General features: G+C 45.2%; 1 protein-coding gene across 2 annotated transcripts; it reads right to left on the bottom strand.

The window, feature by feature from the left end:
* Nucleotides 1-4700: 4700 nt before the first annotated feature.
* Nucleotides 4701-20263, bottom strand: SEC61A1 (SEC61 translocon subunit alpha 1). 2 transcript variants are annotated; one of them, XM_039874599.1, is made up of 13 exons: nt 20077-20262; nt 19772-19839; nt 17998-18203; nt 16990-17055; nt 16818-16896; nt 15788-15919; nt 13903-14012; nt 13462-13615; nt 9757-9917; nt 8318-8515; nt 7848-8039; nt 7401-7477; nt 6526-6763 (listed from the first exon to the last, which is right to left on the bottom strand). In XM_039874599.1, the coding sequence occupies exons 5-13, from the start codon at nt 16876-16878 to the stop codon at nt 6577-6579; spliced, it is 1272 nt and encodes a 423-aa protein (XP_039730533.1). In that variant the 5' UTR covers nt 16879-16896; nt 16990-17055; nt 17998-18203; nt 19772-19839; nt 20077-20262; the 3' UTR covers nt 6526-6576. The 2 variants fall into 2 exon arrangements, with proteins under 2 accessions (XP_039730532.1, XP_039730533.1); XM_039874598.1 differs by lacking the exon at nt 17998-18203 and having other exon boundaries at nt 4701-6763; nt 20077-20263.
* Between the last annotated feature and the right edge of the window lie 26 nt (nt 20264-20289).

Raw genomic sequence — 20289 nt, 5'->3', positions numbered from 1 at the left:
CGCAGATCAGCGCCGTCAGCGCTGCGTGATTAATGGGGACGCGGGCAGTCGCGGGCAGTCGCGGGGAGGGCGCCGGCGCGCGGACCCCGCAACGAAGGGAAGTGGAGCGGCATTGGGCGCTGCAGGGTGTGTGCTGGCCAGTGGAGCAGACCTACGCGTGGGTCACAGCGGACACCGAGTAGGTGGTGGTTGCAGGTCTGGGGGCACACGCTTGCAGCGTGTGCACGGGGCCCTGCAGTACCCAGGACACTTGTGTGTGGTACAGAAGCGCAAGGGCTGGGGGTATGTGTATGGTCGGCGTGCACAGATGTGTTACCAAGGCAAGCGCGGGCCCACGTGCGCAGTTATCATGGGCCTGCGTGACTCCAGCTGAGGGCGCACAGTCGGCTGTGTGGGTGGCAGGGATGGCTAATGTGATCTCCCCACCCCTGAACTCTGCTTGGCCCAGGCTCCACCACCAGGCTCCTTCCCGCTGTCCCGGCTATCTTTGAAAACTCCTGATTTGACCCAGTTCCCTGCTCAAAACCAATTCCTAGGTCCCCATGGCCCAAGGGACAGACCCTGAGGGGTGTACCTCACAGCGCCCCCTAGGCGACGCCCGCCTTCAGTTCGCAGTCGCCGGCGCCCGGGCACTCTCGCTCACTCACCTTCCCAGCTTGCACCACACCAGGCAACTGAGAGGCGCCGGTGCGACCTAGCCTGCGCCAAAGCCCATTAATGCCCACCGAGGTGACCACCTCCCCCCCACCCTCGCCACCCCACCAATCAGGCCTCTCCTCTGGAAAAGAGCCAGCCGTCAGCTCCATCACCGACAGACGGGGAGAAGTCATGTACCAGGTGCTAAGTAAGGGAGGGGCCCAGAAGGGCTTCCCAGAGGAAGTGACGGGAGTGCAGAGGCCTACCGCCGCAGGCTGGGGCAGGAGGTTCAGCAGGTGGGAAGGGCTGGCAGGGAGCGCGGGTGGCCGGAGTGGCCGAGGGGTCACAGACAGGCGAGGGGAAGGGTGAGAGACCCTATTGGGGCCGATCCAGTGGGCGGCTGGGTCCCAGGCGATCCAAAGCAAGGGCAGGGCCACTTCCTCTCTTCCAGCTGCAGAGGTCTTGGCAGCCACCCCCAACTCCCCCGAAGCTGCGCAGCGCTGGTGATTGCGAGGTCACAGCGCCCCAGTACGGACAGAACGCACATAGCGCCTGCCCCGCCCTGGCTCCGCCCTACGCCCCGCGTTCCTGTTCGGTGGTGTGGCCAAGCCTCGCGTGAGTCCTGGAGTGAGATATGAGAGGAGACCACACCACACAGTCCCAGCTCTCTTCCCTGCAATGGAGGCAGAGGCCTGGCTGGGCAGGGAGGGAGCGTGTGTCCCAGTGCACCTGTGGGAAAAAAGCAGTCAGGGAAAGCTTCCTGAGCTGAACTTTTAATTTAAAAAAAATTTTTAATGGATAACATTAATCATGTTTCAAAAGTATAATGAAGAATCTTCCTCTCCCCTGCCCTCAGCTATCCTGTTCCCCTCTCCAGAAGCAAACTGCCTTATACTGCCGATGTACCTCTCCAGGTATATCCTGTGCATGTACAATCCAGCACACATGCATTCCCAAAATATATGAAAAATTTCAAATAAAAGTTGCAGGAATTGTACGGCGACCATCTGTATACCTATCGCCTAGAAGCTTTTTATTCTTCCCTCCATCCATAAGTTCATTTTGATCCTATCTTCTTTTGTTCATTTCAAACTAAGTTGCAGACATCAGTATACTACATCCACTCCTAAATACTTTAGCATACACACAAATGTCTAGAGTTCAATATATTTTTTAAAGATTAAAATTTTACACAGTGAATTGCACTAATCTTAAGTAGACAATTCCATGAGTTTTGACAAGTGAAACCCAAACCTTATAAGGGTGTTACTGTTACCCCAGAAAGTTCCCTTGTGCCTCTTAAATCTCTAACACACTAGAGGCAACACTGTTCTGGTTTTTCTCACCATAGGTTAGCTTTGCTTGCTCTAGAACTTCATAAAAATGGAATCATATGGTGTATATGTACTCTGTTGTGATCGGTTTCATTCAATCCACTTCAGATAGTAAGATTCATGCTCTTGAGACTCATGCATGCTGGTGTATTTCATAAGTTTGTTCTCGTTTGCTAGGTACAAGGCCATATATTGTATGGGTGCCTACCATTTACTCATCCATTCACATGCCGATGGCCATTTGGTCTAGTTCCACTTCTCAGCTATTATGAATAGGCTGTGAGACCATTCCTGTACAAGTTGTTGTTTAGGCATATATTTTTATTTCTCTTGGGTAGGTATATGTTAGATTGTTAGATCTTCTGATGCAGTCTATTTTTTATCTCCCCTATTTTAAAACACTGTTCTACTTCTTGCCTTTTTATTTTTTTCGACAGCACATCTTGGAGATTCTTCTAACTCAGCATATAAAGAATGTCTTACTAGTTCCTTTCCACAGGAGGGAGGAGCTATAATTTAGCCAGTCTCTTTCTGATGGGCATTTAGATGTATCTCTGAGCTGGGCTTTGCAGGATGAAAGAAGTTTGTCAGGTAGACAAAGGGAAACGGGAAAGGCCCAGAGGCTTGGCAGATGCTCCAGAACCCCTATTGCAACTGCTTCTAAGGGTAGAAGCAGCTCCTGACGCATTTATCCCCAGGGACTCAGTAATGTGAGTTGAATGTAAAGTAATGGGCGATTGTGGAGGTGTGCTGGCAAAAGGCTCTGGAGCAGGGTGATGGGGAGTCTCAAAGGATTTGGGGCAGGGGAGGGAAGTGAGTACTGCCACTAAGGGGTACCCTGGGACTCTCCAGAACCAGGCAGTGGTGGGTGTTGAAGTCCTTCACACTGGAGCTTTTGCTGTCCCTCTCAGATGGTGTCACATACCCACCCCCTGGCCCTCATGTCAGGAAGCCATGCTCTTTCCTTGGCTGACCCTTCAGGGTATACATGGGAGGGTCACGCATCTTTCCTACTGCACTTGAGCTTCCTAAGGACTTTTTCCCAGTGAATCACACCCAGGAAGCGCATTCAGCAGGAGCAGACTGGTGGAGGGGCATGGGGCATGGATGTCAGCAGGTAGAGGAAGGTGGTGAGACTGAAGTAGGGGCATCAGCTGAGAGGGGGCTGCCCCCAAGCCAGGGCAGGTTCCCTGCAGAGACCCAGCCATGGGTAGCATGGGGAAGCTCCTGGTAGTGGGACATGTTTCCCTGAGCCTCTCATTCCTTCCTCAGGTAGGCCCCTAGCAAAGGTACCTGTAGGCAGGCCCAGCAGCCAAACAGGAGCTTGGAGTAGGAAGAGGGCCTTGAGCTTTGTGGTCCAGCTCTGCCACTAAGTGGTCGTGTGACCTCTGGCAACACTCTATTTTTGTACCTGTAAAACCAGGACAAATGGTTTCTTTCCCAGGCCTTTAGCAGCTGGGGAGTGGGGATAGTGGTTGAGATCATGTGTAGGAAGTGGCTATCACAGTGCCTGCCCCATGGAAAAAGCATTACCCCCATTACAGTGAGAGGTGAGGTGCAGAAGACTGCCTGGCATCACAGTGAGCCAAGGCAGAGGCTGGTACCCAAACAACATACATGGCTGCTTGAATGTGGGGCTCTGTTGGCTTGGCCACAGGCACAGAGAACAAGAGGTGTAGTGTTTCCCTGGGGGCAGGAGGTTCTCTGAGTTTCTGGAAGTCCAAACAGAGCACTATGCCTGTCTCAGCAGTGCTTGCTTGCTGGCTCCTATTCTGCATCTGACTGAGCCCACTCCTGTGGCTGGCTGGTGTGGAGGAAGCATAGGGCAGACTGGCTGCATAGTCCTGGTGGTCTCAGAACACAATGATGTGTGGCTCCTGTAGGGCCAGGCCCCAACACCTGTCCCTCAAGTGGTTTCAGGTGGACATCCTGTCCTGCCCACCACCACCTCGGTGACCCACAATGACAGGTGGGCAGGACCTTCCTCTTTAGCTCGTTTCCAGCCTCAGTGCCTCCTTTGTGGGTCACTGAGGAAGCACTAGGCAGGGAGTGGTAGTGGAGGGCTTGGGACGAGGTGTTGCCCAGGACAGGCATATCAGCTTTGAAATCTGGGTGTGAGGTTTTTCTTACTTTACCCTGGAAATATAGTCTGTCAATTGTTTCCAAGTGGAAAGTGTTGGAAGACTTTTTTGCATGGCACATTCTAGGGAGCAGCCACCCACCATATGTACCACTGCCATCCACGTGATCCTGTGGTCCAAGGTAGAGACCCTTCTGGCTTACTTATAGGTTTGGCTAAGGCCAACCTCATGATCAGTGACTGGGTGTGTACTAATGTCTGTTGTTATAGCCAAGGGCAAGAGCAACCCCTTGACTTGGACTGGAAGGGCCAGGAGGTGTGGACTCCTGCCAGGAATACACTGTACCTTACAGGACAGACAGTTAAGTCTACTCCCACAGTCCTGGGAGAGGTTCAAGCAGCCTGCACACCAGCCTAGCACTGGGCCTTCTGCTCAATCACCTGTGTTTCACATTACCAAAAAAACCTGAGCATGTGGTTGCACTACCACGAGAAACGTTTTCCAGGCAAAATGCCTGAGGAATTTCTACCTAGGGGAGACCTTGGGCACCCTGTGAAAAATCAGGACCTGACCAGTCTCAGGAATCTTCTCTCACTGGCCTTCTTGGGAATGAAAGGGAATTTAAAATCAAAAGAACATGACCAAACGGTTTGTAAAAAGTTGGCTTTATTTGTCACTTTTTCACCTTATCTCAGTTATGCCATTTTGGCATCCACAGTGACAGTCCCTGGAAGCTGGGGTCAGCCCCTACCCACCATGGTCAATAACCACAGAGCAGGAGCCAGAGCCTTGTGGGGCCCCACTGTTGGTTACAGATTGCAGGCAGGGCCCAGCACCCTCCAATGCACAGCCCCTGAGCCTGGGGACTGCTGCCCTGCCTGCCAGAGGCTGCAGCATTCCTACTGGTGCAGCCAAGCAGACCAGGTTGGGGGGAGGCATTAGGTCTCTGCTCAGGACTGGGTCTGACAAGGCCACGTGTGGTATGGTGGTACACCCTGGACTGGGGGTTAAAGACCCACTGGGACCCTCTTGGTTCTGTGGCTGACTTGCCGGTGGTTTTAAGCAAGTTGCTTCTTGTCCCTTGGTCAGTTTGTTTTCTGTTAGCACTGCTAGTGAGGACTCCTAGAAGTCCTCCTGACTCAGGTGTCAAGCTTGCCTCCTCTACTGAATTGTGACCATGGCTCTGTGTTTCAGAGGCAGCTGTGTGCCTGCTGCTGGTGGGATGTCTCTCTACATGGCTGCACTTACCCCTAGTGCGCCCTTCTTAGAACTGGGGTGTTCTCCAGCAAGAAGCCCTTAGGCTTGCAGTGCCTGTTGTTCCTGCTGCCAAGTACTGCTGGGTGCCTGTCCCCTAAGAGGGACCTTCCTAGAGGCCTTAGAAAAGGTTCCAATTCCTAAGATCTAGATCACCTGTAACTGTGAAAAAAACTTACTTTACACATAATTATGAGTCTTTCTATAGCAAACATTGGAGCAACGTACCAAAAACACAAGCTCTCTGACCCTGACAGCATCACAGATCTTGGGCCTCTGCCCTTCTCTTCTGGTAAAGCTTGGAGATCGATGCATCTTGTCATTTATCTTACTTGCATTTGGTCCTAAGCACAATGAAAGAGTTCTAAAAACACAAGTGGGAAGTGTTCAGTCTAAAGGGTGATGGTGATCTGTGAACACCAAGTAAGTTGCTGTCTTTCCATGTCTGAGTGCCTGCCACAGTGCCTCCCCTTGGTAGGGGTGAGTGGGGAGTGAGGAGACCATGGGGGGCCAAGTCCAATGACAACTGGAAGAACTGCACAGTCATCATTTCAGGGGCCCTCTGCACAACATTTATCTAGCTCAGCCGGGCGCAACTTTATAAAACTGAAATCCCAACCTCGCATGCAGAAGAAGGAAGGGATGGCCCAAGAATGTCTGCTGGGAAATTCATCCCTCTCTTTTGAAAGCAGCTCTGTCCTAAAAAACTACTTTTAAAAGTAGTTTTAAATTGTCTTCCAGAGAACAAGTTTTAAGCAGATGTTCCTACCCCTGACCATGAGGGGACATGCTAGTAAGTCACCCATATCCATCAGAAAACACATAGTCTGCTTTCCAGCCTCATGTCCTGTTGGCATATTGAAACAAAGTCCTTTCAACGATGTTTGTGCTTTTAACCAACAAAATGTTCCCTTCTAGGGGAACAGCTGGGACCACTGCAGCTGCCTATGGCACTGAGAAGGTGCAAAGGTTAAAACAAAAGTTACATGGACACATGGGGAGTCATTTATCCTCCCAAGCTCTGGTCATCAGCTGGACAAAACCTCACTTCTACAGTTCTTTCGCCAATTTCAGAATAAAAAAGCAAAATTTCAAATCAGAAATTTCTAGCACTTTACAAAGTGGAATGACAGAATATGAAATTCAAAAAAAAAAAAAAGATTAAACAAAAGTCCATATGCCACAGCAGCACCCCATGATGGATTTGTTGTTTCCCCTTCCTCAGCAATTCCAGAGCACGCCTCCTCTTCCTGGTCCAAGAGAGACATGGCTCAGAACAGAAGGGCCCCCATACTGCCAACCTCACTCTGCTCCTTTACAAAGATTTCAAAGTACTGGTAGATAATTGTGACCGCGAGCAGGATCCCGGTTCCAGAACCAATGGCACCCAGGAAGTCAGCCAGAACGGAGAGGGCCCCGATGCACAGTCCCCCGAAGGCAGCGGCAGTGGGGATGTACCTGGGGAATGGGAGATGGGTCAGCAACATGCCACCATGTAGCTTGTTCTAGCCTGGCCCGTCCCTAACTGCAGGGCCAGGCAGTCTGACATGCTTACCTCTGATTTAAGAACCTAACTCTTTTAGAGGTCGCTCTGCTATCTTCTTGAAACTTCACTTACTTACATACCTTAATGGTCTAGACTTGGGCTCCTATTCAGTAAGTGGTTGCACAAGCCACACGTGGCTAGTAAAATGTGATCAGTTCAAGTTGAGATATTAAAATGGCACAGGAGATTTTGAAGATTATAAAATATCTCAAGATTTTTCTTACATTATAAATTTTTACTTTTTTAATGTGACTACAAGAAAATTTTAAATTTCACATGTGGCTTGCATTATATTTCTCCTGAACAGTATACTGTAAACCTAGAGGCTTCAAAGAATTCTTATTAAGAGAATGAACAATCTCTGCTAGGGATTGGAAAACAATCTGAAATTTGTAATGCTCATTTTTTTGTGGATATAGGAGCCTTTTCTATCTTGTAACTAAGGATAAGATTTAATGAACCAGAAATCCCTAAGCCCTATCAGGATGCTTGATGTGTAAGAAAACCACAAATGTAAGGAAACCACTGGGACCTAGGGCCAGCACTCACCGATTGAGTTCATGGACCATGGAAGTCTCTCGGTGGCCCCTCATTACCATCTGCTGCTCCTTCAACTGCTTTGCAACCTATGTGATGCCCGAAGAAATTATGTTCAATTTTAAGCTTGATACTGAAAACCAAGTAGACATTTCATAGTGGCACTGAATACTCACAGGTTTCCTTCTTTAGCACTCTACCAATATTTGTATAGATAATTTTAAAACTGCTGCAAAGAAGTCACATGGAAAGAAGTCTAGTTTTAGTTTGGCTCCAGCTCCCCAGGTGAGCACTAATTTATGGTTGGACTCCATCAACAGAAAAGCTCCTAATGAAGAAGCGGCTGTGTGTGTTCACAGACCACTTTCTTAGGAAGAAGTGACAAGCTGAGACCCCTTATACTGGTGACAGGTGACAGCTACTGTTTCCTGGTTTAATTAAATTATAACTTATACTTACATCTTTGGCAGAGGAGCCTGAGACCTCAATCCACGTTTTGGAGAAGAATGCGCATGAGCCCAGCATAAACACTATATACACAACAGCATGGACAGGGTCTTCTAACACGGAGCCAAATGATTCTGGAGGGGACAGGTAATAGCAAAGGCCACCAACTGGATAAGCACGTGCTGGACCCCCGGAAGACGTATCCTGGGACAAATACACAGAGAGCCTGTGAGTGCTGTTTCATTATACCTTAGCATCAGGACAAAAGTAGTTCTGAGTAGATGAAAAGGAATACAATTTTGCTCAAGTGTCCACAGTGCAGTGTTCTTGCTGAAAAGAAAATTTAACATGCTGAATTTGTAAAAGGCACAATTAGAAAATATCTTTGGGTAAAATGTTTGGTCACGAACAAGACACATGGATGCACACCACTGCAACTAGTTGCAGCATTAAAACTGATTTCTTTAAGCGGCCATACTTACAGACCAGGTGCCCAGCAGACTGACCAGCAGGTTGCCACTGAAGCGAGCTGACAACATCTGAGAGATGACATACAGGTTGGACACCAGGGCAGACTGCAGGATGATGGGGATGTTGGAGGTGTAGAAGAGCTTGATAGGGTAGGTGTTATATTGGCCTCGGTAACGGGCCGACTTGATGGGCAGGTCCACTCGGAAGCCCTGAGAAGCCAAACAGAGCAGAGTACGCTCACTGCCTTGTTCCAGCCTCCACATGGACACAGCCCAGCAGGGGATTGTCATGTTCCTTTCTGACCCACTACTGCACTCAGGAGGACATGAACAGAGGGTTCCCAGAAAGACAGGCTTAAAAATGCGCCAAAACTCAGCACAGTGCAACAGTCCTGTTTTTGCCAAAAAAACAAAGTCTACCATATTATATTTGTATCAATGTGGAATGTACAGAAGATCTTGAAGGGCACATACACAAGTTAAGTCCTAATAGTGGTTCTCTTTGGTGGTGACCTCTCCTGTGCTTTTAGTCACCCCAAGGCAAAGCCATCATGGCCTCCACCTCACACCCCAGAGCAACCTTTTACGATGTTTTAAATCACCAACAGAAAAGCTAAGCTTTTTATGAATAAAGCCTCTCCCTCTGAAACTCTTGGAAAATAGAAAGGTTTTCTTTTATATTATTTTTACAAACTCCCAGTACCTAGAACAGACTCAGAATACAAAGAATTTAAAATAATTTTTTAATGATCTAACCACAAATACCTGCAAGCCCTTCAAGAGTTAGCTTATTATTACTCAGCCATCTAAAGTCTCAGCTGAAGGAAGAGATCTGTCTGGTCCTCAGGAAAAGCACTTGGCTGGTATAAATACCTTTTCACAAGCAGTAACTGGTTTCTCCACTGCTGTTCCATTTTAATAAATATCAGAATAAAAAGTGGCCGAATTAAAAATACAAAGATTTATCGGCTATGGAAAAGCAACTTGTAGCTCAGGTCTCTTATTCAGAAGTGACACAGACTAATAATTTGAAAGGTAAGAGCTCAAGAGGAAGGGCCTTTTCCAAGATGATGATACTACCTAGAAATACTCTAAACTCTGGGTAAGACGGCAACAAGGCTTTAGAGCTTGATGACTTTTCACTACTCTTGAACTAAGAACTTAAAGAACTATCTTCTCTATCTGATGATAGGCCCAACCCGAAGGAGCATAATTTCAGAAATGTTACATCTGCCTCAGTTTTGTTTATTTCAGGCAAGTCTCCATGACTCAATGGAACACACCTGTCCAGCTTACAAAGAAACTTGCTCCTTTCAAATGCCACCCCACCACTTCAATACGATACGATGACATATACCACTCCTGGAGTGTGAGTGGGGGCACACACACCAAGGCATTCTGAAACTTAAATGCAGGCCCATCAGGGCTCCCTGTGGTGGGTCTGGACGCACCTGGAAATAAATGACCACTGCAAAGACAAAGATGGTGGCAATCAGATTCATGAGGTTGGGGAGGTTCTGGCGGTAGAAGGCCTCTCGAAGGGCTCGGACTTTGTCAGTGCGTGTGGCCAACAGATGAAACAGTGCAATAATGGCACCTTCAAATTCCATACCTGTTGGTGAAGGAGACGCATGTGGTAAAAAAACAAACAGCTTTTTAGAGGCCAAAAGAGAGAGGGAAATAGAACAGAATTAAATTTTTTGAATTTAAAATTCACAGTGCCTACTCCTCCTATAACCATAAAAGTACAGTGGCATTTTCTCATCCCTCATTTCTACTTCCGTAGAAATTTCAACCTGCAGAAATGGGCTATTCTACCTTTTTGATTTAATTATCTCATTTCGCTGGCATGTTGAGTCAATGGCTACCAGATGTGTGGAATGATGATCAATTAAAAAATCATAAAAGCAGGATCTGCTGAACTCCAGCTAGAAGGGTCTGCTACTGGAGAGCAAGCCAAGAGCTGCTCAGGCCACTTCCCAGGTAAACCCCAGGCAGCAGAGCACCCTAGCTCTGAAGTGCAGGCTGCCCCTGACAAGGCAGGGCTTGACTTCTCAACTTCTTACAATGATGATCAAGCAGAATGGACAACATGAATGCTCACCACACATCCCAATCTAGTCAGAGTATACACCCCACCATGAGAGGGTGCTAAAGAGAGCCAGACAAGCACAACCAGGAAGCAGAGCAGTTTACTGGGGGTCTGAAGGAATTAAGAGTAAGAACAGGTACCTGACTTGAGGATTAGGCAGCAGAGGGAAAAGTGAGAGGAAGCTGGGGAGCATGGGGGCATTAGTAAGACCTAGAAGTCTTGTAAGTTTCCAGAAATTTACTGAAGTTAAAACCCCACCTCCACACTCCCTCTCCCCAAAATTCCCAGCTAAAAAAGAAATAGGAGCACTATACTAGTGTGTAATCATTGCTGTTCTAGGACAGTGTGACTGTCCCACAAAGAAAGTCTGGCCTCATGGAGGGAGCCAGCACTGTATCCAGAGTTGTGGTCTGCGGGCAGGTGTGGGGTCCTTACATCAGTACCATGAAGTGTACTATGTACTGCCCTGGGATGGCACTTCGCTCAAGTTTCTACCACTTGATGGTGGAACCACCTGTTTCTTCTCCCTCTGACTCTTTCTGGACCATTTGTATACCAGCATCACTGCTGATTTCTTTTCAAGTCTCTGGGATGGGGCTTCTGTGGAAGTGCTCTGTCCTACCAGTGCTTCCTCAGTTCCCATCCTTTCCTCCTTTTGGTCAGGTAACAGCATTGGCTTGTCAAACCAATGTGCAGAATTCAGGGATCTTAAAGCTAGAGCCAGGATCTTAAAGCTATTTCATAGAGGATGACATCTGGGTGACCAGGGAAGAAGGAACTTGTTCACACTCTGCCCACTCTCAACACTCCATTATGTGATCTCAGTGTTGACTACTCTTCCCTTTGTTCATTCTGTTGCAGCCACATACACTGACCTCTAACACACCAGGTACCTTCCCACCTCAGGGCTCTATGTACCTCCTGGTTCCCTCTAAATTCTCATAGGGCTCCCTCCCCTTTTCAGGACTTCGATTACCTAGACTAATCCCGTGACAACACTCCTGGCATTCCCATCTTCTTTCTCTGCCTTGTTATTCGCCTTCATATCTGCAGCAACACCTAACATACATGTAACAGTTTACTTACTTTGTATTTCTAATGCTTTCAACAGTGGCTGGCCCTTAACAGGCACATGATAAATATTTGTTAAATGAAAGCTAGTGCCAGGGTTAGGCTTTAGTTCTTCTAATTTTTAACATAATTATTCCTTAAAATTCACTACCTACCTAATATCTGGGAACGAATGAGGTTTCTAAGTGTTAATGTTACTTAAGGGGGGAAAGCTATTTTGTAGCTATGTGCTGTCCCTGCTAATCCTGTTTTGGGCTGTTCCCACTTGCCGAGGGAAGCAGCAATGCTTAATCTCCCAGACCCGAAGGGTGTCAGTCAACAGCGCATTTCCATGTCACCAAGCCAAGCCGCAGCAGAGTTCTAGATGCAGCTGCCATTCTCCTTCAGCCTTGTGACTTTTGTGATCTCTGCCCTTTTCCAGGGCCCAGTCTTTGTGACCCTACTCTTCCCCCTTTCCCTTCACTCCTCAGCAAGCATGGCGGTCTTGCAGCCTCACTCACTGGCCCACATGCACGTGGCTGTGGAATCACCCTTCCTGGCGGCGCCCTCTCTCCAGCCAGTTCTCAAACACTGCCAGTTGACATTAAGGCACTTTTACTTTAAAGCCAGAAACCAACCTACCTTTGCTGTCAATTTTCATCACCCTTTAAAGTATACCCTTTTGCTTGTCCCTTACATTCTTTTCTCCTAATGCCCTCCCTCAATGCTTTCCTTGTGATAGGCTGGCTTGTCAAAAAGGTGGAAGACTGAATAGTTACCAAGTTGCATTCACAATCTTCTATTCCAGTCTGAGGTGAATCCTTCCCTCCAGACTTGGCTTCCTATTGCCTCACGGGCCTGACCCGAATGAAAGGTGGCTGCTTCGCTCTACTCTGGTATCGCTTCCTCATAATTCAGGATGTCACCCAGGCCAGTTACAGTATGGTTTTGCCATACCCCTGAACTTCTATCCTTCATCCTCCTGCCTTTCACACCCATGCCTGAAAAGCCCTGCCTTCTGTCCCCATGTGTCCCTATTTGCCTTGGATTTTCTACAGTTCCAAGAAGTACCCAGGGAGGAATCAAATCTTATCTTGCCCACTTCTCTCTGACATTCCCTTCTTCAAGCTATGCTCATTGCTTTGTAATCTTTTGGGCACATGGAACCTTCATGTGCCCAGGGACCTAGTTTCCAGCATTCAATTCTATATGAATATTTATTTCTCACAGGACTCTTACAAGTAAATAACATATTTAGTGATGAATGCTGATTACCTTTCCTAATAAGTCATATTTCCTTTTGTTTAGAAATTATTAAAAACATCCACAGTAACAAGATGTCCTTGGCACTCTTTGTGGGTATAGAATACTAACATTTAATGGGCAGCTACTATGGGCCTGACATCATGCCATTTCATGTTATTTCTCATTTTATCCTGGCAACCAAGGCCCAGAGGTAGACAGATTGCCCAAAGCCACTTATGTACTAATAGGAACAGCCAAGTGGTGAACTCTAAGTTTAGGCCTCTTTCATAAAGTTGCCTCTTGCATGACCAACTGCGTTGGTTCAGTGATTTCATTTTTAGAAATATATTCACCAAGAGCAACTGCCAAAATACATAAAAGATGAACTTATGAGGCTGTTCACTGTTTCTCTGTTGTAATAAGAACCAAAACTGGAAACAAATTAAATGTCAATCAGAAGACTGGTTAGTTGCTTCATCCTTGCCATGAAGTCCATGCTGTGCTAGGAAAAATGAAGCAGGATTCTGTACTCTGGCATTGGCAAATGTCCATGAAATATTCTGATGTGGAAAAATCCAAGCTATGTCTCAGTATAAGCAGAAGCCTGTCTGTGCTTAAAAAATTTATTCAGATATACACAGAAAAATCAGAAGTAATGTACCTAAAATGGTGGTGATTCTTCCTTGGAACAGGGATCTTGTATCTTTTGCTTTACATATGACATATGCTTTTTACTGACCTGTCCCCAGGAAAGCCCAAGGGCCCTTACCTCGGCCAGTGTTGACAGTGGTGGGGCTGAATGCCTTCCATACGATGGTCTCACAGATATTAGTGGCAATGAAGAGGGAGATACCAGAGCCCAGGCCATACCCTTTTTGCAGAAGTTCATCCAAAAGTAGGACAATTAAGCCAGCAACAAAGAGCTGTAAAAATTTAAAAAATAAGTGACATCAAGATACTGCTACTTTAAAAAGTGGAGAAACTCAAACAGACTACATTCTTGCTCCCCAGGAGCATGGCTCTATCCTCCCTCAGTAAGGGGCTTCTCTGGTATAAATGCTGAAGGCTGAATAGGCAGTGGACAGCAGAGCCTTCCTGTGGTGAGCTCAGAAGGGCCATCACAAGCTCTTTGGCTCCTTCTCAGTTTCTTTTATGCATGTTCAGGTTTGTTATTTGGGAAGTATAAGGGAGGGGAGATGTTAACAATTACCTGAATGGTGATTAACAGGCAGATTCCAGCACCCATTTCAGAAGGGTCCCCATACATTCCCGTCATCACATACACAATAGACTGGCCAATGGTAATGATCATTCCAAATACTAGAAATCAAAAGAAAACTTTCTCAAAGTAGGACATTAGACAGTCATAGAAGAAACAGTATCGAACACCTACTCTGTGCCTGGAACCAGGAAGAACAAAGATGAAGAATACTGACACTGCCTCCAAGGAGCTTGGTCCAAGAAACACCCAACAGTTACATCATCAAAGTACACAATAACTTAAATGCCTGTTAACAGAAGCAGGGGAATGCCTTAATTTCACCTTTTTCTAAATTCACTTTCCTTATAGTGACAGGAGGAGGAAAAGCACTGGAACGTGACAAATCTGGTTCTGGTGGAAGGCAAATCAGGAAGCAAAATCTACTGAAGACAGTACCCTGAGGTACACAATTTAGGGATGTCACCGATCCACAGCACTCAAATTTGGGTCAGGTTGCTTGGGTTCTAAAGAGCTCCTGAGCTGAACTACGTGCTTGGACCACCTCTACAGGTTCATCATCCAGGTCTGAGTCCAGAACACAGATGATTAACTGGGATAAAGTGATCCTTTTCCAATTGGCATGTAATGTGTTTTCTTTACCGGAAAACTTCACAATGCCAGCAATTTAGTCACTTGTCCCATTTCTCCTGACACAAAGCTCTCTTGGCCTAATAGAAGCTTTCCATTTTTAGATTGTCTTTGGTTTCTTATATTGTTGTACCTCACTGTTAGGCACAATAGAATTGACACATTTTTACTGGTTCCACAATACTAGATGAATCTCTAAGTAGGGGTTTGGGCTTCAAGTTCAGCTTTTCTGGTTAGTTTGTCAAGCTCGGCCATCACTTCAAAGTGCCCATCAAATGTAGTCCCTATCTGACTTTTAAAAAACTGCTCAAAAACAATGAATTCTTAAGGCAGAATTTTAAAAATTGTCAAGACCAAAGAAAAAACAGCTGACTTGTGATTTTGAAAAGTAATTCATGTATATATTTTGAAATCCTGATTTGCGTCTGAAACTGACAAGTTTAAATGAGATTAGTTTTTTCCACTCAATTATTTAACTTACTTAGTAAGATTTCTGATAGGAGCTGGTGTTAAAGAAAATATGGTGGATAGCAAACTGTAAATATCATTTTCTATTATTAATATATTTCAAACTGTAAATATCATTTTCTAATATTAATATATTTCAGTTCATTCAGAGGCTGAACATGGGTCATTTTGATGACTGGTCATTGTTACCAGTGACATTACTTGCTATGAGGCAAATATTATTATCCCCATTTTTACAGATGAAGAATCTGAGATATAAGAGCTGTCATCTAACTTTGTCCTAAGTCACCGATCTAGTAAATAGTAGAGCTGGGCTGAGATGATCACCTTTCTCCTAAGTTGAATCCTTTTAAACTCCCAGAGGAAAAACAACACTTGTCAAATATCTAATATGTGCCAGGCACCGAGAGATGTTTTATAAATGTTATTCCACTGAATTCTTAAGACAGCTCTGAGGTACACCATCATCTCCTCCTAAGTGGTAAGGATATGTGACTGGTGGAAGGGAGACCTCCAAGCCCTGCTCCTTCCACTTGATCATACAGCCTCTGGGACACTGGACATCCTTTCCCCTGCCCTGTCCAGCCCATCCAAGTGCCTTGCACCATGGCTCTCATAGTAGTGCTTTCCTGTTAACACAGGCCATGGAGCACTAGCAGGGCTGGTGGGCCAAAGAGATTACACGTAACAAAGAAAAAACTATTTTGATGCCCAAACTTCACAGCAAATTCAAATTCTCAATTATAGACATTTGAACATCATTCAAAATCTCACTTACACTTTTGGGCTCCATTGAAAAGGGCTCGGTCTTTTGGGGTATCACCAACTTCAATTATTTTGGCGCCAGCCAAGAGCTGCATGATGAGGCCGGAGGTGACAATGGGAGAAATACCGAGTTCCATTAATGTGCCTGAGGACAGGGGAGGCAGAACACAGTCTGTATTAGCTTGGAATAACAACACATTAATAAGAAATTGAATGAGCCAAATTTGACTCCTTATATAAATCCAGTGTGCTTCAGTGTCCTAACAGCATTTAATTTAGAGAATAACCCCAAAATATCAATAATTAGAGTATAATTCATTCTTTTCAGTCTGCTAGGCAACATCTTATTCTGTTTTGGAAGTCACATTGCATTTAAACAGATTGCTGCCTTTATATTCACCATAAACAGATTCATTCTGGTTTCACAGAGATAAGAAAGGTTTGTCATTCTATCAGTTAATAAAAAAGAATAACATTTAAAAATTTCAAGTCTGAAAAGGAAGTCTGTACAACTGTATGTATTTGTGGATAAACTTCTACTTCCAACTGATTTGGAACTTAATTTGAACTATATTTTAAAAAATGAATTAATCAAAAGCAGTACTTACATAAATATTCAAAATCCACCCCCCCTCCAGGTAACTGCTTAGAGTATACAAAATAGTTACATATTTTTTGACATATTATATGTAACCTATAGATATGAAAAAGATACAGCTGAGAAACAAATTACATATTCTAAAGATGATCAAAACACAAAAAAGATAGGTAGAAATATCATGTTGTTTAAAAAGCATTCTAGTTTTATTCTCTACAACATAGACTTATTTTGTTATTACAGGTTTTGTACTGCATTCATATGCAATTCTGAGTATGATATGCCTCGGTGCTGAATTTGGCATTTACTAAGGCTATTCAGCACAGCACACTAACATTCTTCCCAAACACTCTCTGAACTCCACATAAAGCCAAAGCCTGTAATTTAAAGGAGGTCAGTCAAGCCCACATTGTACAGAAAGAGGTGCAGAGAGCCAGAGTTCTACCTCTGTTAGAGGCTAGAATCACTCTTATCCAATAGAAAGGATCGGCAGAATCTGAAGACATAATACCAAACAGGGGGATCTAGAAACAAGCAGAGAGAAAAGGAGTCAGTGCACTTATCTCCAGCCTTCTCTGAACCCACCATCGACACTAGAACAGAAAAGCTGGGCTTACCTGGCAGCATACCAAGAAAATAAAGAGGGTGATAGCAGTCCACAGCACTTTCTCCTTAAACTGAATCTATAGAAAAGGAGAATGAATTAAGGCAACTTATTTTCATAAACAAATGAACAGAAATAGACTCAGATCAGACCCCTTTCTCTGTTCACCAGAAAAGTAGCCTTGAATACTCGAAATCATGCACCAAACATGAGTACCAAAACAGTACATGCTACATGCATGGCATGCTTCTATGTACAAGGCACGTATGCAAAGACCTTCATATTCATCTCTCATTTGATCCTTGCACTACATAGCATTATCATCTTTATTTTACAGTGAGAAAACTGAGTCTTAGAAAGGCTAAGTAATTTGTTCCAAATGCCACAGCTGAAGTGAGTTTGAGTTCAAAATGTGTGCTCTTTAACCATTAGCATTAAGTTTAAGATCAGACTCAAGATCAAAGAATGTTGCAATAGAAAGGGATTCCTAACCCAGATAAGCCCTTACAATGTTTGAGCCATCACCATTCCTTTGAAAGGGTTTTCTAACTGACAAATCTTATTCTGGAGTCAATTAATTTGGAACTTGTGATTGTTTAATACGTAATGTATTTTCTACGTAATAAACAATACTGGGGGGTGGGCAGGGAGAGTTGCAAGTTTAACCTACTCACTAACTACACGTAGCGTCTGTATAACGTTATTTAAGACTTTTTGCATCTCCTTGGGAATCTAAGTAGGATAGGTTACAATTTAGAATCATTTTACAGGTGACTAATAAGAATCATTGGGAAAGTTTAGAAGCCCTGTTCAAGGCCTCTCTGGTACTAAGCAGTAGAGTGGAAATTCTTCTGGGTCTTCGACCTCTAAAACCGAGTATCTTTAGTTTGCTGCCTACACTGCAAGAAAGGCTTTAAAGGGCTTAAAAAACACAGTATTTATTGTGTGGACTGGAGATTTTGATGTGGAAATGCCTTTTGAGTGACAGTATTAAGTGAACAAAACTATGTTCTTAAAATACCTTTTTATTTGAGGGGAACAGGTGTCTAAGGAAGAACTGAGCCAGAGTCCTGGCTTTTTGGTCGGAATAGAAGTTGTAGTCCTCTGTCTACCACTTTAGGCCACAGTAACACGACCAAAGACTGCGAATTCCACGTATAGATGCTCCACGTGAAGTTGAGTGAATTCACAGAACTTCTTCCTCTTGAGAATGCTTCCCCTTCCCACCTGTCATTGCACCACACCAAGGAATTAGGAGGCCCATGGGAAGGCGACACCACTTCAGGCTAACCAGTAACATAACAAACTTGTATTGAAGTGATTCTTTATAGGAAAAAAGAATGGACAATTTTTACAGGATTCTTAATTTGTTAATAACTAAGTCTCTCCTGGATGCAAATTCAGCAGCGAAAAATCAAAAGCTGTTTATCCAGCCTTGTCTGCTCTTCCCCTTAAACAGCTCCTAAATCTATCATCTCCTAGCCTGCTCCCATAGTTCACTTTCTACTGCAAAAGCCTCTAAACCACTCTAATCCTTTACCCTACTTCCAAAGCAACTGTTTAATCTGTGTGGCTCCTATTGCTCCCCACTTACCCTTTATGTTCATTATTAATAATGAACTATATCTAACATCCTCCAACCTGCTTGTCTTCTTTGCTTTTGCACATTATATATTCTTTATGCCTGGGACTCCTTTCCCTTATTTCAAGAAAACTTCTATTCTTCTTTCAAAACCACCATCAGACATCACATCTTCCAGAGTTACTCCCTGTTGAAGCCACTGCATATATTTTCACTGCTCCATCACATGTTAGCTAGGCCAAAATCACACAGCTATTAAGAGCCTCTGTGAAGGGTGGGTCTGAGGTTTGCCTGCCTCCAGAGCCATGCCCTTTCTACTATGCTGGGGGTGGGGGTAGGGAATGGGAAGAGCTTTGCATATTAGCCCATAGAAGGCAGTACATATGTAGGGAATGTATACAAATCAGTTTGAAGTAAAAAAAAAAAAAAAAAAGAGACTCCAAGAACCTAAGTGTCTGTGTTGATGTCAAGTACACATACACACATGTGAATGCTGAACAATAGTCTGAAAAGAACTTGACTATAAAAATATACTATTATTCATTCTCTTTAAAAACCCCAATGAAACTTTTCTTCATGATCTAATAGCTTCACTTACATTGGCAACACTTCCTATCTTGGCCTGTAGTCGTGTAGCAGTGGAAATTCTGACAAAGATTCATTATAAGTCTACATTTCTATTTTTCCCTGTTTTAATGTGCCCACAGTAAAAAGCAAGGTTCACAAAATGCCTTCACTCAGTTAATGTGACAGCCTACACAAAATATAGAAACTCATTTGTACAGAATAAAGTGACTGCTCTTAGCTCTTTTTAGCATCTGGCTACAAAGAGTATCTCTTACAAAAAAAACCCTCAACTGATCTGCTCCTGTTGGAGGTAAAGAGGGAAGGGTAACTCAACCTGAGTATCCCGAGACTTTGGAGGCCTTACTCATTCACTGCCAGGATCAATTTGGGGACAGGGCAAACCCAAGACTTTGTTCACTGGGGTAACAGCCACAAAAGACACTCCAAGCACGATGATTTTGGTGGAAATTGCCACACAACCAAGTCACCTTTCGACAAAACTCAAGAGTAAACACAATTACACTCGATGCAGAAAAGAAGGGAGAGAGTTCTTTTGGTGTGTTGAAGCCATTTTTAATAGTACTGTAAACTTCAGGCGCTCAGAGTTTCACGAAGCCTTCTCTGACGCCGATTTGGGGGAACTTACCTTTCTCTCCGGCTTCTGAATTTCCGGCAGGATGACACAGAAGGGTTTGATGACTTCCAGAAATTTGACTTTAATAGAGACAAAAGAAGAGTTAAGGCTCTGAGAAACCTTCTGCGCTACCCGAGGAAGCCCTCTGCCGAGGACGTGTTGGGGCACGGAAGCGGGGCGAGCAAGGGGACGCGCGGGGACCCGGAGGAGGGCCTGGGACCTGGACAGGCCTGGCGGGCGGACGCCTGCCCTGACTGGTGATGGGAAGGGGGATCTGATCCAGCCCGGAGGAGACAGAGCTGCCTTTAGGGACTCACTCGCCATGGCGGCGGCTGCTCTGTCTCAGGGTGCCGCTTCGACGCCGCTTCGACTCCGCTCCGCTCCAAGTGAGGTAACGCTGTCCGCGTCCCAGCCTGCTCCGGGGCGCAGCAAGCTCGGCGGAGAGACACGTCAGTGCTAGCACCCGGGTGAGCGTCGCGGCGCCAAACGGCACGGGGCGGGTTCGATGTCAGAGGCGGTCCGTAAGTCGC

Source organism: Pteropus medius, unplaced genomic scaffold, assembly GCF_902729225.1.
Source record: "Pteropus medius unplaced genomic scaffold, Ma_sr-lr_union100, whole genome shotgun sequence".
Classification (NCBI taxonomy): domain Eukaryota; kingdom Metazoa; phylum Chordata; class Mammalia; order Chiroptera; family Pteropodidae; genus Pteropus; species Pteropus medius.
Note: the sequence above shows the minus strand (reverse complement) of the source record. Positions and strands in the feature narration are given on the sequence as shown.